The sequence below is a fragment of the Pinus tabuliformis genome, chromosome 3_2, assembly GCF_031772625.1.
Source record: "Pinus tabuliformis cultivar Carrire ecotype Pingquan chromosome 3_2, CPIR1, whole genome shotgun sequence".
In the NCBI taxonomy this organism is placed as follows: domain Eukaryota; kingdom Viridiplantae; phylum Streptophyta; class Pinopsida; order Pinales; family Pinaceae; genus Pinus; species Pinus tabuliformis.
This window is the reverse complement of record NC_142302.1, coordinates 105220992-105248406: the sequence shown is the minus strand read 5'-3', so window position 1 is coordinate 105248406 and position 27415 is coordinate 105220992. Positions and strand designations below refer to the sequence as shown.

General features: G+C 36.8%; 1 protein-coding gene across 1 annotated transcript; it reads left to right on the top strand.

Moving 5' to 3' along the window:
* The first annotated feature begins 7639 nt into the window (after positions 1–7639).
* LOC149180056 (Tetratricopeptide repeat (TPR)-like superfamily protein) lies at positions 7640–22866 on the top strand. Its single transcript, XM_089415882.1, has 2 exons — positions 7640–9770; positions 22378–22866. The coding sequence occupies exon 1, from the start codon at positions 7962–7964 to the stop codon at positions 9708–9710; it is 1749 nt and encodes a 582-aa protein (XP_089272008.1). The 5' UTR covers positions 7640–7961; the 3' UTR covers positions 9711–9770; positions 22378–22866.
* Positions 22867–27415: the final 4549 nt, after the last annotated feature.

Genomic DNA, 27415 nt, shown 5'->3' with positions numbered 1-27415 from the left:
CTTGGGTAGATGTGTGAGGAGGGTGTTACAATCCCACACATACTTAGTGTCAAAGCAACCCTGAACCAATGCAAAAGACCCCATTCTACCACGCATACTTTACCCTCTGCAACGTAAAAGCTTCGCAAAATGAAACATAGAAAAATTAATCGAAGATTTGTTCAGCCCCTGCCCCGCCCCACCCCACCCCAACCAACCTGCAATCACATTAATTCTTGTATCATTTGTTGAAAATGCAACAAGATGATGGAGCTTAGTGGAAAGGAGTCGCCTTCACTAAGTGGGCCCGCAGGCTATTTTTGGTGCAAAGTCTATTTTTAGACATATGGATCATGATCTATGAGTTGCAGGATGCTATTTGTGGATGATTGGTCATGTTGGTAAAAATAGATGGACTTCTATTTTTAGACATATGGGCGGAGTCTATTTTTAGACTACTAGGCTAAAAATAGATGGACTTCTATTTTTAGACATATGGATCATGATCTATGAGTTGCAGGATGCTATTTGTGGATGATTGGTCATGTTGGTAAAAATAGATGGACTTCTATTTTTAGACATATGGGCGGAGTCTATTTTTAGACTGCCAGGCTAAAAATAGAACAGTCGAATATTATTAGCTCTTAATAATATTTGGACTATAAACATTATCTTATCCTCTTGGAGCACTTCAGTTCGAGCTACAGATGTGGCACATGCAACTGTCAAAAGGAAATACACTTTTCTTGTGTGTTAGTTGAGCTATTGCATGATGGACTTCAGTTAGAACTCAAGTGATTGAGTTTGGTGGAGTTGATTGAGGAGTTGATGGAGTTGTGTTCAGTTTGACTTAGTTGAACTAGTTGTATTTAGTCTAACTGTAGAATACACTAGTGATGAGTGATGTGAATTAATTATTAATTAATTCACTAATTATTAACTCATAAAGCAACTAAAGAATACATCAGTTAACTCAGTGCATGGACAGTTCAGTGGAGACAGGTGTTAGAGGTGGAGACTACTATCAGTTGTGACTATAGTTGTGCATGAGATTTGCACAATCAATGATGGAGATTGCCAATGAGGATTGCGTAGTACAACAAAAGGGAATTCGAGCTTGGATCATTCCTATTCTTACTTTGGATTGCGCAGTAGAGGCAGGCAGACAACGGAGAAGATTTGAACCTATGACTTGATTCAAATCTAAGCTAGTTTGTGTGTAACAAGTGGAGATAGTACTGAGTACTTGTGAGGAGTATTGTACTATGTATTGTTACATGTTCTCTATCATTATAATATACAGATAGTTGGGGGTTTTCAGTTGTATGCTTTCCCCGGGTACATACTGTGTTGATATGTGTTATTGATGTGTTTCAATGTGCGCATGCGAATGTTTTGATTCTGCAAATTGATGATCAACGTAGAGGAGGTTATGTATTATGCATGCATTCCGCAAATAATGTATAATCAGGATAATTCTGTGAATAAGTGTCATATTATTCAAAATTTCTACATGGTATCGGAGCAGAGTTGATCATTAGAATCTATTATTTAGAAAGTGATTACATTTTATTTCTTCAGGCAGAGTCTGTAATCGGGCTAGGTAGCCTCTGGATTCATCCTTCTTTTGGAAGGTGAGATATCCGGTAAAAGCCCATACAGTCAATCTCTGTATGAGAAATACTTCGTTCTCACGAATCTCAGATAAAAAACGGTTGAGTTTTGAGCTAGTGGAATTCGAATTTGCAGCAATGTTTTCTTGGTGTCAAAGTTGAAATGTCTTTCAATGGATTTCGATTGCAGTATGCCCTTGAAGGCAGCTCCAATTATATTGCATGGAAAGAGAGGATGGAGGCGGTGTTAGATGACAATGGGCTGAAGGAGTTCATAGAGGCTGAGGTCCCAAAGCCTACTGATGCTGCTCACGTTGAGGTTTGGCAAAAGAAGACAGCAAAGTGTCGAAGGATTCTGTTGGAGGGCGTGAAGGATCACATTGTATCCAGCCTGCATGGAAAGGCTTCTCCATACTTGATGTGGAAAGCGTTGACAGATCTATTCCAAAGCAAGAGCGACCAGAGGAAGTTGGCGCTCAAGGATAAACTTAGAAACATTAAGTGTGAGAAAGGAGACAGTATGCCGAAGTATCTCACGAAGTTCACTCAATGTCAGGATGAGCTGGGAAGTGTGGGGGCGACTGTCGATGATGAGGACTTGGTGAGCTTGGCTCTCCTTGGTCTTCCAAAGAGTTGGCATTCCTATCAGGACTTTGTCAATGGTCGGGAGAAATTTCCAGGATGGGAGAGACTTTGGTCAGATCTTGTGCAAGAGGAGATCAGGCGGAATACCAGGGACAGATCTTCATCAAAGGCATCTGATGAAGAAAATTGCGTTTTGGCTACCAAAGCAAAGAAGGGGAAGGAGAAGGGTTCTCTTTCCAAATCCAGTTCTTCCAATGATGGGAAGAAGGTTGAAAAATCGAAAGTGCGATGCTTTCGTTGTCATGAGGTGGGCCATTATGCTGCAAATTGTCCACGGAGGAAATCCAAGAAGGGATTCGGGGAAGGATCTGAAGGTGAGGCGCTTGCTTCACAGTTTGAGTTGGATTTCACACTCTTTGCATGCATGGTTTCATCCATGGTGGGAAGTGGTTGGTTTCTTGATAGTGGAGCTTCTTTCCACATGACCGGTGACAAGAGTTTGTTCAATACTTTGGAGGAGAAAGATCTCCAGATACTCATAGCGATGGGTAATGATGAGAAGTATAGTGTCTCAGGTGTAGGCACGGTTATTTTTCAGAGGGAGCATGGAGCTCGCCTTACCTTGACCAATGTCAAGTATGTACCAGGACTGAAGAGAAACTTGGTGTCGATCGCGATGCTGGAAGACAGAGGCTATGATGTAGTCTTCAGTAAGGGAAAGGTTTTCCTTAGACACATCATCACTAGATAGGTGAAGCAGATTGGTTCACGGGTCAAGAACCTATATGCTCTTGAGGTTCAAGATGCATGCAAAGCATTCAACAACGAGGCAACTGATGGAGACTTGGTGGGTTAGAGGGAGCGTATATTACCTCTCAACATGCAGAGCCAGAAGAAGTCTTAGACGATTGTGGAGGAGCCACGATTGGTGCAGCAACTTCAAGAGGTTGTGGAGCAGCCACAACAAGGGAAGCTGAGAGGAGATTGAGTAGAGACATCTACTCATGCAGAGACCTCCAGTAGGGGGAAACTTCGAGCCAGGTGGGCTGAGGGATCACATGCAGCCATACCTCCAGGTAGGAGGTGGGGCGATATAGAGTGATCGTCCCAAGGAGGAGGGGCAGGATCCTTGAGGTACCCAACCTCTTGGATGAGACCTTGCTACGGGAGCCTCGATGTGGAGTAGTAGGAACTGACTGATTGGGTAGGGACAGATGCGGATGGAGCGGCAGAGAGAGCGACAGTGTAGGGAATCCCAGGACAGCGCATAGCTAGCAGACTGCAGCAGTGCGAGAGGCACAAGTGTTTTGCACAGTGCTAGGTGGCACAGAGAAGTGTGCAATGGTGCAAGATGCATGGGGATGTTGCAGTAACGCAGATGTCAGAGAGGGAGCACTTGTCAGCAGCAGGTAGAGCTTCAACATCAGAGTATGTTCCTAGCCCAACAGAGTGGTCAGTTGGGAGTGTTTTTGTTCCAAGTGTTGTTGGAGCAAGTGGACCGGGCAAATGTGTTGCATGCAGAACATTCTTGAGTTGCAGGATAGGGGTTGTAGATAATCCATATCTTGTTGAGAGGGAGTGTTGAAAATGCAACAAGATGATGGAGCTTAGTGGAAAGGAGTCACCTTCATTAAGTGGGCCCGCAGGCTATTTTTGGTGCAAAGTATATTTTTAGACATATGGATCATGGTCTATGAGTTGCAGGATGCTATTTGTGGATGATTGGTCATGTTGGTAAAGATAGATGGACTTTTATTTTTAGACATATGGGCGGAGTCTATTTTTAGACTGCCAGGCTAAAAATAGAACAATCGAATATTATTAGCTCTTAATAATATTTGGACTATAAACATTATCTTATCCTCTTGGAGCACTTCAGTTCAAGCTACGGATGTGGCACATGCAACTGCCAGAAGGAAATACACTTTTCTTATGTGTTAGTTGAGCTATTGCATGATGGACTTCAGTTAGAACTCAAGTGATTGAGTTTGGTGGAGTTGATTGAGGAGTTGATGGAGTTGTGTTCAGTTTGACTTAGTTGAACTAGTTGTATTTAGTCTAACTGCAGAATACACTAGTGATGAGTGATGTGAATTAATTATTAATTAATTAACTAATTATTAACTCATAAAGCAACTAAAGAATACATCAGTTAACTCAATGCATGGACAGTTCAGTGGAGACAGGTGTTAGAGGTGGAGACTGCTATCAGTTGTGACTATAGCTGTGCATGAGATTTGCACAATCAATGATGGAGATTGCCAATGAGGATTGCGTAGTACAACAAAAGGGAATTCGAGCTTGAATCATTCCTATTCTTACTTTGGATTGCGCAGTAGAGGCAGGCAGACAATGGAGAAGATTTGAACCTGTGACTTGATTCAGACCTGAGCTAGTTTGTGTGTAACAGGTGGAGATAGTACTGAGTACTTGTGAGGAGTATTGTACTATGTATTGTTACATGTTCTCTATCATTATAATATACAGATAGTTGGGGGTTTTCAATTGTATGCTTTCCCCGGTTACATACTGTGTTGATATGTGTTATTGATGTGTTTCAATGTGCGCATGTGAATGTTTTGATTCTGCAAATTGATGATCAACGTAGAGGAGGTTATGTATTATGCATGCATTCCGCAAATAGTGTATAATCAGGATAATCTCTGTGAATAAGTGTCATATTATTCAAAATTTCTACATCATTGAGCATAACACTAACATAATGGAGTTAGTGTCAGAGCACTCACCAACGTAATAACAACTCACACGATTACTTTTATATTAATTTTAAAATGAATTGTTAGGCACTGACAAATACTGAAAATAAAACGCCCTCCACCAGGGGAATTATGTCCCATCAGAGCTTCCTCAACCAATCGAAAATTAGAAATAAGATTTAGTGAAAATTCACAAATTATTTTTGAATTTATGCAAAAATAGAAATATTAAGCATTTTCCTGAAATTTTGGTTAAAATTGCAAAAACACAGCCAAATAATGCATAGTCAATGCACCTTGACCACGAGGTGAATGCTATAGTCCCTGGCGAGGTAGAGACTAATAAAAATTATAATATACATTAAAAAATGTGTACAATGATTACTATAATGATACTTTATTATTTTGGTAGTGCATTGTGCATAATAAAAAAAATAGCATACCAATACTTATTGTTGAATTGGCGCACTAATGCTTTAATGTTCATTGAACTCCAAAACTCATACTTTTGAATATGCAGTGCACCAATGTTAAAACATGAACTTTGAGCATTAATGTTGCAACATTGTAGTGGTGCACAAGTGTCAAATGATGACATCTAGACATTAGTGTGTCAATCAAAGTTGGCACACGAAACATTTGTTGTAAGGGGTGCATATGATGACATGTTTGATACAAAACATATCAATTTGTGGTGTTAATGTGTGAGCACCGCGACTCAATAATGTACCATAAGTGATGCATCTATTTTGATGGAGTGCATTGATGCATTATTTTTAGATAAACGACACCAAAGACAAGGTCAATTGCAAATGGCGATGCATTTATGGGTATTGTGCACTAGTGAACCATATCTTTTTTCAATGTATTAGATTTTTATTTTTATTTTTATTTTTTTTAACAAAAACTTCTAAACACTAGAAAAAAGTTTGCAAAAAACATTTGGTAAATCATCCATGAAGCCTCCACTTCAAATAACATATGTTTTTTTTCAAAAGTTAGGACCATTCATCCACACTAAAAAAATTGAAAAAACATTTGCTAAATGGATGTTTCCTAGTTGTGAGGATAAATATGACTGGGATGGAAACTATTAGGATTGCTAAGCTAGTCTAAAAGGGCAACCAATCATGAGAGATAGTCATCAAGGATTATTGTTAATTGTAAGTAACTAAAACAAGGAGGTGAGTAGAATGTTGGGAGTGCAAATTGATTATAATCCATGTACAAACATCAATGCAAATGATTAGCCCATTACTCGTATAATTGTGACCATGGTTCAATACATTGTCTAACATTTTAGTGATGCTTGAGAACATAAGCAACACACTTTTAATTTTACAATCCACTATAGGTTACTACATGATTAGAGAAGGTGAAAGAAGTATGTCATGCCCCTAATTGCACTAAGTATTCTAGATCACTTTTTTTGAATTCGCCTATTCTTTACTATAAATATTCTTAAGTTATCAACTGAACTCTTTAGTGCAATGCTTTTTGTTTTTTAGGCTACATGAAGAGGGTCTACACTACACCCCTTAGAGTGAGTTTTTCCTTTCCACATGCTTTCAATTTAAAGCATAACAAGTGATAATTTATCACAAAGTCCTTGATTTGAACATACAAGTGATCCAAATCCTTAGTGCCTTTGAGACCTCCCTTAAATCTCTTGTACTTTCCTTGAGGCCATTATGTGGAGGTTGACTTTGCAAATTAGTACCATGTTCCTTTTTCCTACAAATTCCAAGCTAGAGAATAAAAAGTCGAAAATGATAAAAAAAATTGTAAAATAGAATTCCAAGATCCCTTAATTAAAATGATGAATTATTAATACCAATGCTTGTTTTTGCATGCCCTTCCCTCTCATTAAGATTATGAGATGTATAAGTAACTTTTGCATAATCTAAATTAATGTAGTGAATCAAAAAGAATATTTTTAGATTTGACTCCACTTCTATTATTTATGGTACAAATTAAAATTAATAATCTCTTATGATTTTAGAAGAAAACCATAATACATCTTCTTAACATCTAAAATCACAACATTATAAAAAAAAATGAGTTTTATAATGATCTTATTAAACTAATCTCAACCTCTCCATTAAAAAGCTCAAATTTCACAGGTTAATAATCTTTTTCAACTCAACCGCTATTCCATCCTTCTCAATGGCTAATTTCCTTTATTTTTTTCCATAATCTAAATTTTAGCACTCTTTCCATACATCTTCATTGCTTCCTTTCGTCTTATATAATAGATAAAATATCCACTCAAAACATTGGACATTTTCACTCATACATATAATTTATATACATAAATAAACAAACATGATAAATAACTATCCATATTTACATGCTTAAATATTTAAAATATTAACAAAATTATAACCCTCTTTAATTTTAAAAACAAAATATAAAACTTATTTTAATTAATCCACTAAAACATTATATAAAACTTATTTTAAATTAAAAACAAAATATAAAACTTATTTTAATTAATCTACTAAAACATTGTATAAAACTTAATTTAATTAATTTACTGCAACAAAATTAATAGTTAAAGAAAAATAACATTTACATTATATGTAGATAAATTATATGCCTTTATAATAAAAATGAAAACCTCCTCCTCTCCCTCTTATAAAATAATAATATAACACGAAACAAAGTTTTACATGAACTTCCTCCCAATGTTTAACTCCTCGCAAGATAATTAAATGATGAGCATGGTTATGCTTTGCATGAATGCAAAAATGCAAGGCATGGGAGAAAGCATACTTATGGCCGTTTTGATATAATAACATACGGCATATTTTAAGCTGCTTGGGATGAAAAGTTCTCTCTTTCGTATAAAAGCCTCCTTTTCCACTGCTTTTACAAAATTTGAAGTTTCAGTTTTTACCCTACAATGAAATACTCTAAACCCTGGCAAAATACTCTGCTAAAACCCACCAAAAGATGAAAAACTGAAAACCCTAGTAAAATACACTGCCAAAACCTCACCAAGGTTAGGAATGCGTAACATAGGATAGGACAGATCTGTTTCCGCACAGCACCAAAGCCAGCAAAAATGTGGAGGTCGAAGGGTGGATTGATCTTCCGCAAGGTTTTCTCAGCAATCAACACTTCTTCATCGATCCACTGCAGAGGATCGAACAGGGTTCGAATCGCAGCCACTAGGCACCAAAGCCAGGTAGTTTCTGCAATCCCCATACGTTTATATTCTTCTTCCTCATCACACGTCGAAGATTTCGAAGGCCCCACTGTGAATGAAACGGTTTCATATCCTGAAAACGAAGACCTATCATACAGTGAGAACGAAGACGTAAGCAATTTTGACGAAGCCCTCGTTGAAACCCCAGATGTACAGGAGGACTCTGAAAATGCCGATTCCGAAAAGAAATCCGATGAAGATGCAGAAAAAGTTGTTTCTCTCCTTAAAAAGAACATGGAAGCCGAAGAGCTCGTAGCAGAACTGGAAACTCTAGATTTGAATTTAAATAAGAAGTTTGTAGGCAAGGTCATTAATACCCCAGCTGTTAAAACGAAGCAAATAATTAGTTTTCTTCAGTGGGCATTCAAGCAGCCTGGTTATGTGCCAAGTCCCCGTGAATTGACTTCCCTTATTTCAGTCATGCATAATAAGGGTGGGGTTAAGCTGGAGCTGTTGAGAAGTTTGATTGAAGAGACCGCAGAAAACCACGAAGGAGTTATTGATAATTCCGTGTTGAATACTTTGATTCAATATCTGGGTCGTTCTGGGGGAGCCAAAGAGGCTCTAGAGGTTTTCAAACAGTTTGATAAGTTCAAATGCGAGCCTGGAAGTAAGTCCTATTACTTGACAATTCGGGCGCTTTGCATGAGTTCTCTTTATGATGAGGCATGGAGTGTTTTTGAAGAAATGGACAAGAATGGCCATTTTCCATGTGCCTCCACTATTGGTAAGATTATCCAGTTGTTTTGTAGAGGCATGCGGCCGAATGAAGCCCATGCGATTTACCTGAAGGCAATTGAGAACAAGAAGTTTCCAAGGCATCTTACCCTATATGCCCTGGTCCGGTCTCTTTGCGTTGTAGCAGAAACACCAGAGGTTGCTGCTGAAATTTTAAAGTCGATCAAGAAGGAAAAGAACCGTCAAGCTAAGCATGTGCGCCACTCCTGCTTAGTCGTCATTCAGTCCTTCTGCAAAAAGAAAAAGATAGAAGAAGCTCAAGCAATTCTATCGTGGATGATAACTATTGGAATACCTCCCGACAATGCTATATATAATGCGGTCATCACTGGCCTCTGCAAAGGGGAAAAACCGGATGAGGCGATGACATTGCTTGAAGAGATGCCTGGGAGACATATTAAGCCTGATATTTATGCTTATAATGTAATCATGAGCAGCTACGCCAAGGCAGGAAAAATGGAAAAGGCTTGCGAGGTCTTTTCAAAAACCGAGACTGATAATATAAAATCTCATTTTATCTCCTACCAGATATTGATAGATGGATTTTGTAGACTAGGTAGCCTTGAGAAGGCTCATCACTATTTCTCCGAGCTTAAGAAAAGTGGCCGGTGGCCTAATAAGGATTCCTATTCAAAATTGATTAGGGCATGTTGTATCGAGGGTTTTGATTGGCGTACAGCTCAGACACTATTAGATGAGATGGAAGAAAGGGGACTTTCTGCTTCTGAGTACACTCGGAGTCTTGTACCTGCAATGAAAGAATTAGAGGAAGAAGCATTGAGAGCAAAACAAGAAGCGTTGCAAGAAAAAAAAGTAAATAAAGGAGGAGTTAAAAAAGGAGCAAAAACAGGTCGTGTGAAGGCATAGTAGGAATGCTTTCATTCTCCGGGAAGTCCTGTAAAGGCTTTAGGAACATTCACCGTTCAGGTGATATATGTCTCCATGCTTCATCTTTCAGTCTTTAGAATCAACTTGCTTTGTGTCACATGACGCTGAATGCAACAAATAGGCTAGCTATTGTAGAAAGCAGGCTGAAGTCCGGGTTTTTTCAATCTGTATTATTGTTTGACTCTTTTCATTTGGTAATTGGAACTGCTACAATTTGTCATTTTGTTTTTACGTTCAGCACTTTGTAAATTCCTTTGCAGATTATTTTGTTTGACATGTATTTACAAAGGAATGTTGATTAGGTGCATTACTTCAATTTCCACATTTTGACCAATTATAAGCTTTGTTCGTTTGCAATGTGGTGTCAGACACTAAAAAAGATTATTGGATTGTCAGATGATTTTGTGCATTTAGAAATGCATCCTGATTATAAAATTTTAACAATTTGATTCATTCACATCAAATTTTACTTTTCATGGTATTTGTAGATTATTTGTGTTTGAAAGAGTAAAACTGAGCTCATGTGTATAACTACCATACAGGTTGCAAGATTTCGTGTTCTTACTGAAGATGGCTATATTTCCTTGTGTGCTGTTTGACTTTGTATTGATGGTGTTAGAATATTAGACCATGGTAAGCAGAGTCTGCCTGCTGATAAATTAATCTAAACCTAGGTAGTTTAAAAAAAGAAAGCCTCAATCAAAACGACAATCTTTGCATACGTTAATATACAAACACACACTATTGAAATTAGAAATAGCAAATACAGAATGCAGAACACTCATTACTGCATGTATCTTCTATTTGCTGAAAGAAGAAAAAGTACACCGATATAGCTCAAAATGCAAAACATGGTTTTAAATCCTGGCCGGTTCATTAGGCTCAGAGGTCATCCCGGCCAATGACCCCAGTTTGGTACCAAACTGGCATGAACTGGTATAACCTGGCTGGACCATTGACAGCTCCCACGTGTTCAGCCGCGGACCCACGTTGAGCTGTTTCAGGTGACTGTAAGCAATGTTATCGGAGCTAAAATGGTGATCAAACCGGAAACTAGTCGGAACCAGACCGAAAGCAGTGAAAAAACAGGAACAAAACACAAAATATTCAAATTAAAAAAAAAAAAACAAAAAAACAAACAAACAAACAAACAAACAAACAAACATATATATTCATGTGCATCCATATGAATCCAAACTATTTATACACAAATATGTAGAATGACCATCATTAAAATCATCATCCTCCTCATCCTCCTCATCTTCATGTGCAGAATGAGCAACCTCTAAGTCTGTAATGGGATTCCATATTGATTCCCTTGGCCCTAAAGGTTGTACTTGTGATATCTCTTCCTCTGGAGCCTATGGAGGTGGGTCAAAGGCCAACCAAGAAAGGTCTTCATTGTCAAATGCTGGTGCCTAACTCTCCACAACCCATTTTGGTATTGGATCAAAGTCACCCAAGACTATGTTTCTTGATTCGAGGGTTTTGTGCAACAATTGATTATGCTTCAACCTAAGCTTGTACTGAACATAAACCATGTCATGCAACCACTTTTGCTCCAAATGGTTCCTCTTCTTAGTGTGTATATGCTCGAATTCCGCTCATGCCCAGAAGCATTGCATGTCTGGCTCAATATCTAAATTGAAAATTTTTGCAATCGAGGGCATTGGCCACCAAATTGTTGCCCCTAGTAGGCTACAAAAAGGGTGGAAGGCAAAGAAGTATTAGTAATTGACTTAGAAACTTGGACTCAACAATTGTGATGAGTAATATAATTTGCAAATTTTGAGATTTCTTACTTGGGAGATCCTTTTCTTTGTTTCTTATAGCCATAGACATGATAAAGGGACCGATACTCTCACTGAAATTCAAGAGCTTGGTATGAATTTGATCTTGAATCTTGGATTCTGGGACCATGTGCTCAATGCATCTATACAGTCCCTCAATTACCTCCCCATCTACCTCAAAATCTGTAGTGTAATGGTACCTTAAAATTTCAAAAAACAAAAAACTATTCATCAATTGATTTCAAATGTTTGGTAAAGCTTTTCTGATTAGTAATGAGTGACAAAACTTATAAGCATTGAAACCAAGCATTACATGCTTTGGATTTTAGCAGTAGTTAGTTGCATGTAAAGGTCTATGAAGTTGTTTGTTCCATTTTTCATCAATTATTCTCTATAGAGAAATGTACTTCTATCTTGTATCCCCATATGCTGACTTTATTTGTTCTTTGGCTTAATCCATGGCCTCATAAACAAAACCCATGGCAGATTTATCACCATCCATCGTCTGCAACACTCTCACAAGAGGCTCACTAAATAACACAATCTCTTCTACTTTCGACCAAATTTTTTTGTTAAACACTTGGTCAACCATCCGTTTCTCTTCAACATTTTGGCTTCATTGAGATTCATTCCATTCATTACAAGAAAACATATTCCTCAAGTTGGCTTTTCGTTGAAGAAGGGATTGCAACAAAAGAAAGTTTGTTGCAAATCATGTAATGGTTGATTGAACAAACTCTTTACTCCTAGTGTGCTTTCTCATAAGGTTCAAAACCCATTACAGGTTGTAGATGTGCTTAGTTATGGATTTTGCTTCTTCCACACTTTTCCACCCACTCAATTTTGCCAATATCTTCAAGCATGAGGTCCTAACAATGGGCCGCACAAAGAGTCCACCAAATGGTGGGGTGTTTTTTCTCCAACATCTTTCAAGCTGCAACATAGTTTGAGTCATTATTTGTGATCACTTGTACAACATTATCAACTCCTACTTCCATAACCACTCTGTCAAAAAGACGAAATAGTAATTGTGCGTCTTTCACTTGATCAGATGCATCAACAAATTTGAGAAACATAATACCTTTTGGGCAAGCAATTAAGAAATTTAAAATGGTGTGGGATTTGCCATTAGTCCATCCATCAAACATATTTTTGCACACTGTTTTGGTCCATGATTGCTTGAACTCTATGAGGTACTTATCTACTCTTTGGACCTCATTCTATAGAAATGGTCCTTTGATATCATGAAAACTCGGGCCTTTGAATCTTGGTCCACATGAAGCTATAACATCAATCATAGACTGATAATATGCATAATTAGTGGCATTAAAAGGTATGTCTGCATCATACCACCATCTATCAATGCATTCATATGCATCTTCTTTCTCAATCTTTTTCCATTTAGTTTCAATGGTGGGTTGAGATCCAGGGGTGGTGCGGCGTACAAAGAAATGAGTCAATCCCTTTACATGTTGGTGCCCTCTTCAAAGTAGTTGAACTGTGGCCAGAAGTATGATGATGATCATCTTTAACTCTAATAGGGAAACTGGAGGAATCTTCAAAACTGGGAATACATTCTTCAAAATCAGGGTCACTGACAGCAACATCATCGTTTTGACATTTTCCTATTTTTTAAGTCTCTTGTTGTGTCCCTTTTATGCTTAGAAGGCTTCAATTAGACTTAGTATCTTTGCTTTAAGATTATCAAAAACTTTCTTACAAGGTTTTACTTGCCCTCCCCAATGTGCTAGGTGTTTTTTTAATCCTATGGACCAATGTTGCAGGAAGCGCCCCCCTGGTTCTAAGGCCCGAAGCGCGTTCCGTGCGGATGCGTCCAGGAAGCGTCCCCGGAAGCGCGCTTGCGCCTGTTTTGGACGCTTCCTAGACACTTCTTGGACGCTTCCGCCTGTTTGGGATGTTTGTTTTGAGTATAAATGCAAAAAAATATAAAAAAATATATATATATATATATAGCAGATGCTTCCGCAAACGCTTCGCTTCCTAGATTTTTGGAAAATGACGCTTCTGCGTCCCTGCTTCCAAAAAACATCCTTGCTTCGTCCTCGCTTTGTGCAACATTGCTAAGGACCCCCCAACCTTTAACTTCCTTCCCACTATAGTTGCATATTTTTACCCATGTTCATCTAAATGGCGGTGAACCTATGCTGGATCATTTTTGTTTTTGGGGGCCATAACAACTTTGACGACACCAAATAAGGATTTGCATAGAAAACCCTAGGATTTTTAAACTTATAGGGCAAAAAACACAACTTTTTAGAGAAAAATAGAAGAGGAATAGAAGCCATGAAATACTTGGAGAAGATCTCCAAATGTTGAGAAGAAAAAAAGCTCCAAACAGTAAAATAATCAGATCTGTGATTTTGTAGCAGCCCCCACAAATCTGAAAATTTCCCCTCCAATTAGCACTTCAAAATCTCCCTTACAAATCTGCCCAAGAAATCCCTCAGAATAGCCCTGCAAAACAACTATTGTTTAGAGAAAAATAGAAGAAGATAGGGGCCATAACAACTTTTGCAACAAAAAATAAAACTCTGCATAGAAAACCTTAGGCTTTTTAATTTCTAGGGAAAAAAATCAGAAATTTTTTAGAAAAGATAGAACAAAAATGGATGCCATGAAATACCTTGAGTTGCGCTCTAAATGTTTGGAAGAAAATCAGTTCCAAACAATAGAGAAATCAGCTCTATAGCAGCCCTCACAAAAGCTGAAAATTGCTCTTTCAATCAGCTCTAAACACCACTCAGTGACACCCAAAGATCTTTGGAAAAGACCCCTTGAAGTAGCTCTGAAATCTCCCTTAGAAATCAGCCCAACAACTCTCCAACCAGTTCTTCTAATCTGCCCTAGAACTCCCTCAGAACAACCCTACGAAATCTCTTCAATTCTCTTCAGAAAACTTAGTTCAAGAATTTCAAGCAGCTCAAATGAATAGTGCGAGCGAAGGAGAGGGGGTGGGTATGTTTGAATAGCTTTACAGGCCTAGGGCTCCATTAGATGTGGGCCAGCCAAAAATAATAAATTTGAATGTGATATTTTTTTGGTTGTTCCACACGTATGGAACCGGTCTCGAGCTGGCTGGTTTGATACCAAACCGAGAAATCAGCTCTGTAGCAGCCCCCACAAAAGCTGAAAATTGCTCTTTCCATCAGCTCTAAACACCACTCAGTGACACCCAAAGATCTTTGGAAAAAAACCCTTGAAGTAGCTCTGAAATCTCCCTTAGAAATCAGCCCAACAACTCTCCAACCAGTTCTTCTAATCTGCCCTAGAACTCCCTCAGAACAACCCTGCGAAATCTCTTCAATTCTCCTCAGGAACTTAGTTCAAGAATTTCAAGCAGCTCAAATGAATAGTGCAAGCGAAGGAGAGGGGGTGGGTATGTTTAAATAGCTTTACGGGGCCTAGGTCTCCATTAGATGTGGGCCAGCCAAAATAAATAAATTTAAATGTGATGTTTTTTTGGCTGTTCCTCACATATGGAACTGGTCTCGAGCTGGTTGGTTTGATACCAAACTGGCCTATTCTAGTTCCAACACCCAAACCGCTCGGACTAGCCAATTCCACCGATTCTGGATTGTTCCAATAATATCGATGGTGATGTGCCTCTTGAGTCTTAAAAAGTCTCCATCAAGCCAACCATACTCCTACACCATTGTTCTCTCTTGGAAGATGAGAAATGGTTGGGTAGGAGAGAAGGTTCATGACCGCCAAGTCTCTCCTTGCAACTTGTAGCTGCCATTACACCAAAGATTCTTCTGCTGTGCTTGGGAGAGAAGAAAGCCCATTAAAATGTGGAACACGACACACATTTCTAAGTGGTAACTGCTGACACTGCCCATGGTTCAAATACGCTGAGCCTTCTTGCTTTTTCTGACCCTTCATGGATCCTCTCTTCTTTCTTAATTCCCTTTCCTTCTCAATGAGGGATTCACCTCATGTTGCTTTGAAATTGCCTGAGATTGTTTCTAATCTCATCTCCTCTTTGACAAAGTTATCCTGCTGTTTCTCTAAGGTTGGTAACCTCTCACGAGCACAAATATGCTAAACAGAGTGATGCCGTGATGGACCAAAGTTATTTGGAGTGACCTGAACTAGCGCAATCTTCTCAATCTCCTCCCCAATTGTAGTGAGCTGTTCTCTCAAATCTTTGATCTTCATAAGATAGGTCGCTGAAATATTGGTCATTCTCATGCCACTACTGATAAATTTATTCTTCAGAAGCCATTAGAGAAATTTTGAGGTCTAAAATGGGCCTCAAAACAAAAATGTACAACCAAAATCAACTTTATAAGAACCAATAAGATTCAAGATGATGATGTCAACCATGTGGATGATTCACCATTTTTTTAATAAAAAGGTAAAAGGATAAAAAAATAAAAACTATTTTTTTTTAACTCGTATTTTCAACTTATCTCCCTGTGATTTTACTCAAATTTCAAGTATTTTCAACTTATCTCCCTATGACTTTACTCAAATTTCAAGCAGGAACATTTGTTGGATGTGAAATTTAATTCCTCATCCAAAGAGTACCTATGTTTCATGCTTTCGATAGACCTTGCTACACGAAAAATGAGAAATACATGAAAAATGTGATTGCAATCACGTTTTTTTCATATATTTCTCATTTTTCGTGTAGCAGGGTCCATCGGAAGCATGAAACATAGGTACTCTCATTTTTTGTGTAGCAGGGTCCATTGGAATCATGAAACATATGTACTCCTTGGATGATGAATTAAATTCTGTATCCAATGAGTGCTCCCGCTCAAAATTTGAGTAAAACCATAGGGAGATAAGTTGAAAATACAAGTTGAAAAAATAGTTTTTTTTTCCCTCTAAAATTTGATAATGTAATGTAATCTTATTTTATTATTTCCACTATTATTTTATATTATTCCTTAGGAGGCCCATTTCAGATCTCAAATTTTTTCTAATGATTGTACAGGATTAGTTGACACTCTTATACAACATGACCAGGGCATCAAACATCTTCATTATCTTCTTTTGTGATGTGAGAGTTCAAGTGATCTTTGACTGAGTCAAGGACAATTTGCTTCATGTTGGTCAATTTCTTAGTATGTTCTACCAAGTCCTTGGGATTAGTGTGAGGTGTGACCTTTGCATCCACAACTTCCTCCAAGAGATTCTGCAGCCTACGCTTCCACAGTACAAAGTTGGAAGCACATTCCAACATGTGAGGCTCGTAGAGAGTGTAGCTGGCTGTTGTCGCAACCCCTAAAAGCACACTTGGACAAATATATCAAACTCAAAAGAAATTAGATACAAATTATCACTGATTTCAGACAAATAACAGCCTTCCAATCACTGGAAGATCCTGGGCATCTCACCCAACAGCCTATTATAAGTCTGGATCTGCTTCAATCACTGAATCTTGGGCATCACACCTGTTGAAGCCCTCCAACAACTCCTCCCCACAGGCAGCAGCCCATTCCATACATCGATCTGGAGGATTTCAGTTAATACCATGGTAAACAAATTCTGCACTCAGATAATTTAACCTAAACCTAGGAGGCTTAAAAACTGAAGGCCTTGATCAAAACAACAATCTGAATATATCAATCTACAAAGACATATTACTGGAATTTACAAACAACAAATACAGAGTGTGGAGCACTCAATATTGCATCTTCTATTTATTGGAAGATGAAAAATTATGCTGCTATAGCTCAAAATTCAAACTTGCCAACCGACAGAGTGGTGAGCCCCATGTCTCTTTTATAGAAGAAGAGTCAAAAGCAAGATACAATATATCTGGTGACCTCTGGCCACATGCATAAAGTGCCTAACATAACTCATTCAAACCCTAACTCTAACCTACTCAGCCAGTGCACTTCCCTTGCATGTATAGAAGTGCCAGTATTGTGTACCAACTGGAAGATAACTGTGGCATGCATACATGCACATTCCAAGTTATCTTCACCCTCCTCAACTCATGCAAGTGCCCTAGAATAGGGAGATGCACCTTTAACAATTACTAATGCATTCAGAAGCAAACTTTGAAATAGAAAACCAAACTGAAGTGCTAAACATGAACTACGGTTTAACTGTGAACTTTATAAAGTTGGTGCATGCTTTCATCCTCTCTATCTCTCTTCTACATAACTGCTTTGTACCTGCTTTATTCCACTAGTGCTGTGCCCTCGTACACACTGCTCTCTCTGCACTGCTGTGCATAGGAACCGAGAGCAATGAAATTGGAGTGTCATCACTGCTGTAGAAAACTGACTGACAACAAAACTAAACATTTAACCATAAACCACCAAACAGCTGTCAAGGCTCAGATATAATGATTATATTATGGCACTTCCCACTCTGTTAAAAAGTTTCTTTTAGAAGATGACAAGTTATCTCAACTTTCACCAACTTCAGCTTCAATTTGAACTCTTTGATAGGCTGAGAACTACAGATATTGTAGCTTCACAATTTATGTCAAATGGTTCATTAAGAGAGTTGGAATCACCAGACTCCAAGCAAGATCTTAAAATTTTACTTCAACGCATTAATGTTATACCACACACAGCAAATAGGACCATGTATTTTATTTTCTTCCATAAACCGCCAAATAGATGTCAGGTATAATAATTAACTTATGGCACTTCCCACTTTGTTTGAGGGTTTCTTTTATAAGATGACTTGTTATCTTGATTCTTAACTCTTCCTAATTTAGTTTCAATTTGAACTCTTGGAGAGGTTAAGAACTATAGCTATCATAACTTCACTAATCCCGTGCAATGATTCATTAAGAGAGATAGAGCTACTAGACTTCAGGCAAGATCTTAAAATTTTACTTTAGTGGAGATAATGTTATACCATACACATCAAGATTCTTATCATATGTTTTACAAATCTTCCATAAACCACCAAGTAGATGTTAGGCATAAGTATGTTATGGCACTTCCCATTTTGTTTAGAAGTTTCTTTTAGAAGACGACTTGTTATCTTAGCTTTGTGCTGACTTCGGTTTCAATGTGAACTCTTTGAGAGGCTCAGATATAGATATCGTAACTGCACAATTTATGTGCAATTATCAATTCCGAGAGATGTTGCCACCAAACTCCCAGCAAGATCCTAAAATTTTGCTTCAACAGACAACATTTTTTTTTCTTTTTAAACATAAGCGGATGGTATTTTGTATTAAAAAAGGCTGCAGCTGAGCTGGCCGGCATGGTAATACAAAAAAGATGCTATCTCGTAAAACAAAAATCAGAATAACCAGCAAGCAGTATGAGTCTGGAACATAAAAGTCTATATCATCCTTCACTTAGGATTTCATTCTACTGGGATAATACTATAAACTTTAAAGATGACACCTAAAATCAGAGGTATTCTACACAACATAATAAGACCTGATACTGATAAAATAATGCTTTCTATCTATGCACCTCATCTTGACCAACATTAGTAGGTTGGAATTCCTCATTGCCCAATTCCATGTCTTCTAGCATTTGATGGACTTTCTCTTCTTTGGGTTCATCAGGGACAAAAGTCATTGACATTTTAAAATTAGAAGCAGATTGAGAGTTCTTATTAAGATTGTAGACCATACTCCTCGGCATTGAACATTCTAGCTTCCAAGACCTGAATTTGCATTTTTTGTTGCAGGAGGTTTTCCATATTGCTGGATTTTGAGAAATGCATTGGTGCTAGTTTTTGTGGACCTCAGTTATTATCAAGAATATGGATTCCCTATTGCTGTTAATGAAATCTTCATGCATGCATGAAACTATATGCATTTCATTCTTGTATTTCCCTGTGACAGTTACCTTGTCTCCTGGGGTATTCCATAAGCTGGAGCTTCCTCAAGTGCCCAACTGCAGTATACAAACAAAATTCAAGAGGGAGCAATAACAGAACACCCAAAAAGAAACCCTGAAGCTGTCAAGCACAAAGAGGCACACAAGTCCTTTCTGGGTTCAAGGAAGAGACAAGCCCAGAGTGTTCTTTAATCACCAGGCCGAGGTCCACTCTGAAGATAACCAACATTGCCCAACATACTCGTTCATTAACCTAAATTGAAAATTCAAAACAGCCCACAGAAGAAAACTACCTGAATGAATAGGGTGAGAGACGTAATCCCCCACTACAGTGCTATGAGATGGAAAATACACCATAACAAGACGACACAAAGCTCCAATCTAAAATCCAATGCAAAGGGAGATCAACAGCACTAAACTGAATCTGAACATCAAGGTTCTTCCCTGAAATGACTGACAACTGAATCAACCAATTGTGCTCAATCAAAATGGCTCATCTGAAGACTGAAAGTCCATCTAAGCTAGAGATGACAGCCATGAAAGTCCCTTGTCAGCCTTCACTTCAGCGCCTTCTCCTTCTGCATTAAGTCTCCCATTGATTCAAAAGTTAAAACGCTGATAGTGAGTTAAGAATGACGTGTCAGAATGCACGAGGATGATGCACATTGCATCCCACCTCCATCTATATACTATACAGTGTACACCTGTTTTGATGAAGTGACATATGTGTCTTAAATTGCTTGCAATGTGGCAATATGCAAACAATGACAGATTTTATGAGCCCAGGGGATAGCTAGAAAAACAATTTTCCCTCTTTTTCTTAGGATTCCTTCACTCGATCTGGAGGCACTCTTTGCATGGTTGCCTGCTTGTTGATTGAGGTCCCTCAAAGAATGAAAAAACTTGATATCCTTGGAATGTACAACCTCCTTTTTGGTTCTAGCTATGAGACAAGTTAACTAGCCGTCTGACAGGATTTTCAAGCTGTTCATTAGATTGATAATTATGGATGAAATGCCAATGGCTTTCAACAACTTAATGCTGGATTGAGTTTAAACTTTATAGACGTTAGTCCCTGAAACATTGCATAAGCCAGCCTCAACCTGTTTTTTTTTTTTGGTTATTTTCATTTAATAAATTAATTAGGTGGCTGTCCTCAGACCCCATTCATAATTCAATTTTTGTTCACTACTGGATTAAGGATGACCCCCACAGGCCCTGTTTGCATGGTTGTCCATTTGTTGACTGAGGTCCCTCAAAGAATGAAAAAACTTGATATCCTTGAAATGTACAACCTCTTTTTTGGTTCTAGTAATGAGATGAGCTGACTAGTTATCTGACAGGGTTTTCAAGCTGTTCATTAGGTTGATAATTATGGATGAAATGCCAATGGCTTTCAAGAAATTATTGCTGGATTGAATTTATAGACGTTAGTCCCTGAACCACTGCATAAGCCTCAACCTGGTTTTTTTGTTTGGTTATTTTAGTTTAATAAATTAATTAGGTTGCTGTCCTCAGACCCCATTAATAATTCAATTTTTGTTCACTCCCAAATCAAGAATGACACCCCCTGCCTACTCCCTGCCCTTCCCCACCTGCCACCTTTACGCAGCAAGTGCATTCCTTCTTCTTTGATTTAGTCTTCTAATTAGTAAATCCTATTTATTTCTTTTCAAGTGTGAACAACAAGAGAAGAAAGGTTTCTGAATGAGCCACTTCTGTATGGATAGATCTAACTAACTAATGTCAAACTATGCATGCCATCCACATTGTTAGAATTATTAACCATGTTTGCATCCAGGTCTGGAATGGTCTTAACCATCTTTGACATGAACAAATATGAGTGCTAATTGGCATATGATGCTAGTTGACAGTCTCTTCTACATATTGTGGACGAATTCTGTGTTTTCTAGTCCTTGCGTGATGCTTGTACGTCTTCAAATAAGTCGTCTAAATGGGAAATATTCTCTCTCACAAGGACTCTAGTCTAAACAAAGTATTGGTTGAGTGCCATAATTTTGCCCTACTGATTTCAAGGCACCTTGCATGAGCAATGTAGGTATACATACCTTTTAATTATATTGCTTAAGCATGTCATTTGGATTCTTCTCCTTCTAGAGAAAGTCTGGACTTATTGGTGAATATGTAACGGTTAGTGTTTTAGTTTCTGTTAAATTTTAATCTCTCATAAACATCCTTTCACAAGAAGGCTTGTAATCGTAACAAAATTCTCTCACTTCAAAATTTCTTTATTTGATTAAATCATTTTACATTTATACCAATGGTCTGATCCTGGTCACTTAACATGAAGAAGGAACTTGCCTCTCACGTTCTTCTTACCAATCTCTTGATTGGATATAGCACAAAACAGCATGGATCTGCTTGCTGCTTCATCCTGTTTTGTGCTATATCTAATCAAGCGTTTGCTCTTACCATTCTGATAATTCTATACCCAATTTAGAGCAAACTGTTGATTGGATATAGCACTTTATAATAATATTGTTTTAGATGTCGTACTTTTCTCCAAGATTATGTAGAAATGTTTATTGAAGCTCCTATATCGGTGTAGGAAATTTGTTGTACTTATTTTACAGTTTGCCTTTATCGGTTTAACAATTGAGGGCCATCCTTAGACCTAAACGCTCTTTACATATAGCTTTAGTATTTCTAATTTCAGTGCCTGTTCATTATAAGCAAAACATGCTGTATACGTGAATCACAGTTTTAGTAAAATAAGTTTTACATGCCAACCACAACTATTAGAGTGAATAACTTTTCTTTGTCAATCACAGCTATTGGAGTGATTAAGCTCTAACAATTCAATTGTTTTTTTCTCTGGGTTTTGAACTCTTGAATAACTTAGCGTCTAGAGAAAATCCTACTAACTGAAAACAGGAAATGTTTTCAATCACCTTGCAGTCACGATCTTTATATTTTATTTAATAGATGGCCACTAATTTCCTTTTGTATTGTTTACTACAAATGAAAACGAAGATAATGGTAGATATATTAGCTTTGCTTGTGCTCGCATTCATCTCACAAAATCAATATATTAATTCACAGGTGAAGAATTATATATGGAATCCCTCTGATGGTGGAGGCAATATCTACAGGAAAAGGTGTAAAAAGAAGTTGCAATGTTCTTCAGAAACAAGGAGTCAGCCTACGACCCATTGGATCAGAACTTCGTATCTGTTATTTTTGGAGATAAAGGATGGTTGGTGAAACCTTTTATTATTTGAAAATGTTGTTTCTTTTGATGGAGAGCCAACTCAAAATCTCTAGAAGTGTGTGCGAAGGTTACCCACTTTCATTTTTGTATACGTAAGTGGTTGGTGCCATTATTATTTTCCTGTTTAGATAAATTGTTTACTGCATGGTGTTGAAGCAGCCTGGGAGCTTATAGTGAATTAAAAGCAGTTTGTTGGTGACAATGCTTATGGGAAAAATATTTTTCATGTGAAACAGAAATATAGATGTAGGCTTTGGTATATATGGAGATTCAAAGGTATATAAGAATAATTTCAATTTTGATGATTGTTAGAGTGGATATTAATGGTTGTCATCATGTAGGCAACATTTTAGAAATGAGCTTAATTCATTAGATAACTACATAAAATATTTAGGAAATGTTCTAAGGTTCCAGCTGGAAGTTTCTTATTAAAGTGTCTTTCAATCCAAAATCTCTTCTATCTTACGAGGCTAACTTGGTTGCATCCTTTATCTAGGAGGTGGAATGGTTATCCAGGCAAGGATATCTCGAATACTGGATTATATAGCTTGCATATTAGTAGTCCAAAGATTGTTTTACAGCAATTACTATTTATTCCGATAGAGGGTTATATTTATCCTCTAATTTTTTTGCTAATATATCATAAATTATAGTAGTTTTCGTGCAACAGATCCTTTCTTTGATCAAAGGTTCAAAGTAAATTTGACTATCTATAACTCTGCATTGAAACATGGAAATTGATTCCCATTATAGGATGTTATCAGGATTCGTTTGGGCATCGTTGTCTAATCAATCCAGTCACAAGAATCTTAACACTTGGGGATCACAAAGAAACATTTAACACAAATTGTCTGATAATGAGAGGGTTCCTCCAAACTCTTCTCAGGAGTACAAAATAATAACTTCAGAAAAATTCCATATTTTGAATTTCTTATTTGTGAATATTTGTGCCCTTAGATTGTTTTAAAACAGTTTAATATCAAATCTTTAAGTTGCAGTATGAAGTGAATGAGGACACTAGACTACCCACGGGGCTTTGGATTGATGGTGAATTAGTGCATGGTTAAGGCACTCCTTGCGATAGGTCACTGGTTCAAATCCCCCGTGAGTGCTTACTTACCAAAAAAAAATGTGGACACTAGACAAGATTTGTATTGAGGCAGTGCATTGAAAAATCAAATAGAGTTTTGTTAGAGTTTTTGATGAAATTGTGCTTATTTCAGTTAACGCTAGTAGTTAGTACAATGTCTATTACAACACAATACATGTTCCATGGTACTATAAAGTGCAATAACAATTACATATATCATTGATAGCAGGAGCCTATACATGAAAATAATGACGGTTAACTAAGATATTCACCATTTCCCTCAGAAATAAGGTCTCAAAGAAATATGGTTTAATTATTGGTGGATTCAAGAGAAATATCATTATCACTGGTGAGGATGGAAATACAAATTTGTGTTTATTGACTTGTCCAGTTTTTGTCTTTAGAGCACTTCAGGATGTTCAAAATCCAATGAATATTAGAGGACAAGATTTAAAAGTAAATAAATGCATATTATTAATAATATTTATGATGTTAATTCATAGGAATTTTCGGAAAAAATCACATAGAGAGTATTTTGTCGACGTGTTTCGAATCAGTTAGTGTGGTTCATCTTCAGGACAAGATGAAGAAACAGATCTTAGAGGAAGGTTAAATATGGAACTAGGTCAACCTAACGGTCATAAGAAAAAATGGCTAAATTTAACTGGGGAGGGAAATAACATTTATGATGTTATTTTAAAACATTTATAATATTATTTTAAAATATTTACAATGTTATTTTAATAAAATATTCTAGAATGTCTTCAACTTCATGACAAAATTATAGAATAACTTTAGATCAATTGGTTTATAGATTTGAGTATAGTATCCTCACGACACCAAATATTATAATTTCTATTCATTACAATATTTAATTCAAATATTTATTATAATTTCTATTCATTACAATATTTAATTCTTAGTTTTTAAATTGAAAATATTATATTATAATTTCTATTCATTACAATATTTAATTCTTAGTTTTTAAATTGAAAATATTTCAGCAATTTCACAAAAAACCCTCAGCCTCATACCCACTCTCTTGTGGAGAGCATTTAATCCCAGTTACATATTTCTGCCTTCTTGGACTCTAAGGAAATTTTCATATATACTAAGAAAGGGTATATTTCAGTCTTCTTAGACCTAACAAAATTTCATATATGTTGTGGAATGGTTGGAGAACATTTAATCCTAGTTGACATATTTCAGTTTTTTTGGACTCAAAGAAAATTTCATATATACTATGAAGGATATCTTTCAGTCTTCTGAGACCTAGGAAATTTTCATAAGCTGTGGAAGGGTAATAAAAGAGCTGAAAATAAAGATCAAATGTTTTTAATTTTTTTTTTCTTATATATTTAATATTTAAGAGTAATTTTAAAAATATATAATGTAGAGGTATCAAATAATTTAACATGGCATATTTGAAGGATATAGTTTACTAAGGTCTCAAATAGTTCATCATGATATTTTTAAAATAAACATTTTATAGAAGCTAATAAAGAGAGAAGAGTTGGATGTACATGGTATGGTAATATCTCCTCCACAAAGTCCAACAAGGGCAATTATGGATCAACAGAAAAATAAATACATTAAGGTTTATTAAGCAAACGTATGGTTGCAATAATGGTCAAAGATAGGAAAGATAATTCATATGATCTTGTTCTTTTTGTTTTTTATATCGTAATTTTAGGAAAGATGGTGATTGTTAAGAAAATTTATGTAAATCCGTGTTTTAAGTTTTTTTATTAAAAAAAATACAAAATTACAATATAAGGTAAAAAATGGAAATGTAGTTGAACTCATTACAGTAATTCAAATGTCATTAAAAAAACAAAACATATGAAGTAGACAAGTATATTATTAGAGTCAAATATAGGGTCAACAATGCATAATTTACTTTGTTCAGCATAAAAAAATGTAATTCAAGGTAATAGACAGACATTACAATTGCAATTTAGGGTAATAGACAAGGATTACAATTGCACGTTTTGTATCATTTCCATTTCAAAAAAATAGAGTAAAGCCAAAGAGAACTCTGTTGCATTTTAGTGTCATATATAGGGATGTCTACTTTACCTTCTTTACTAATTGAAATATTATTGAAAAAAGACAAATAGAGGTCAACCAAAAACATGCTGCAATTTAATGCCAGAGATAGGGATGCCAATTGCACACCTTTTAGTAATTGCGCAGAGAGGTGCTCTACAACGCAATATGAGGGAGATGTGTAAGCATTAGGCATTAGATGTAATGTAGGTATGTCAACATTTTTTAAATGTCGGCTCTATTACAACTTACATACGGCGAAGATACAAAAAAATAAAAATAAAAATAAAATGTCGGCTTCAACAAGTCAAATCTAAATGTATAAATAAATATACTTCATACAATCTATTAGTCAATCATTCACACACTTATTGTGATTGTCTCTGCTCACTGAATTTTTTCGTGGACACAAGTAGGTGGGAAGGGGAGGTGAAATGCAGTTGCATAGTATCATGTATTCCTCTCTATGTAATATTAATAATTATTAGATTGTTAATAATGTTGTCTGCACATCTTGATGTCCACATTGAACATCTTGTTATTGAGAACATCATGGACGAGGATCAAGAAATAGGTTCCCTAGGGAAAATTGCAGAAAGAGAGCTTGAGTATGTGAGCAAGGTTGGTAAGGTAGGCCGCCACAATGCTAAAACGACTACTTATAGAGAAGCACTTAAACGTGAAGGATCCCCGCACTAGATCAGGTTGTCAGTGACCTAGTCATAGACATGGTTCGTGTGGAAAAATGCGACGACAACATGCTTAGAAGAGGCCACATTCGAGGACCTTTCACTTTCACGTTCCTCTGTCGAAAATAATGGTGTACAATGTATTCTACCACAACTATTTGTTGGAAATATTGAAAGGGAGGGGTGAATTGGTATTTCACTTTTTTCTTACAATTTAATATTAAAACCATTAACCAATGACATCACATCAAAGAAACACAAGATATATATGAACAATATCTTTATATTACAAGGGAAGCTACAACTTCCGATTTATTAGCTACACCTAGAAGGGCTACAACCCAAAGATATTTATTAGTCACTATTGGACAAAGCTACAAACCCTAGTTTACCAGCATACATTGGAAAGAGGCGACAACCTCTTGAAGAAGGCTACAACTTCTTTCTCTAGCACCATCTTGCCACCCTCAACAATAAAAGAAAGAACAAAATTTTTAGGCTCTTGTACTAGGGATAGCAACCCAAATACAACAATTTACAATCACTACCATCTCTGCCTAAACATATTCAACTTCATATCTACTCCAATAAGCATGCCATTGTAGCTTTGACCTCCAATGCAACAAAATAGATTCTAATTCGCACCTTAAATAAAGTACTTAGATATTCCTTAGAATAGACCTTGTATTGTGCTTTTAGTAGCTTAGAGTTCCCTCATAAAAGACTATTGAAATGCCTCAAAAGGTAACTCAAATATGTTGAATGGTGTTGTCTTGATGCCAACATTGGTATATGAACACTCTTAATATCCATCTATGGATTGCATTGATTGGAAGCCCCAATGGTAAAGATGTCTAGGAAGCCCAAATTCCTGATCATATTGCCCCACACTTGTTGAAGAATTTGAGGACGAAGAACAACGAACTCTCACATGACCATCACCATCGTGTTGTTTTTGTCATGCTAATTCCAATGGTAGGTGGCACGCCTCATATCTCCTCACGGTTGAGGAGATATACTTAATTAAAGTTAGTGCCCCGA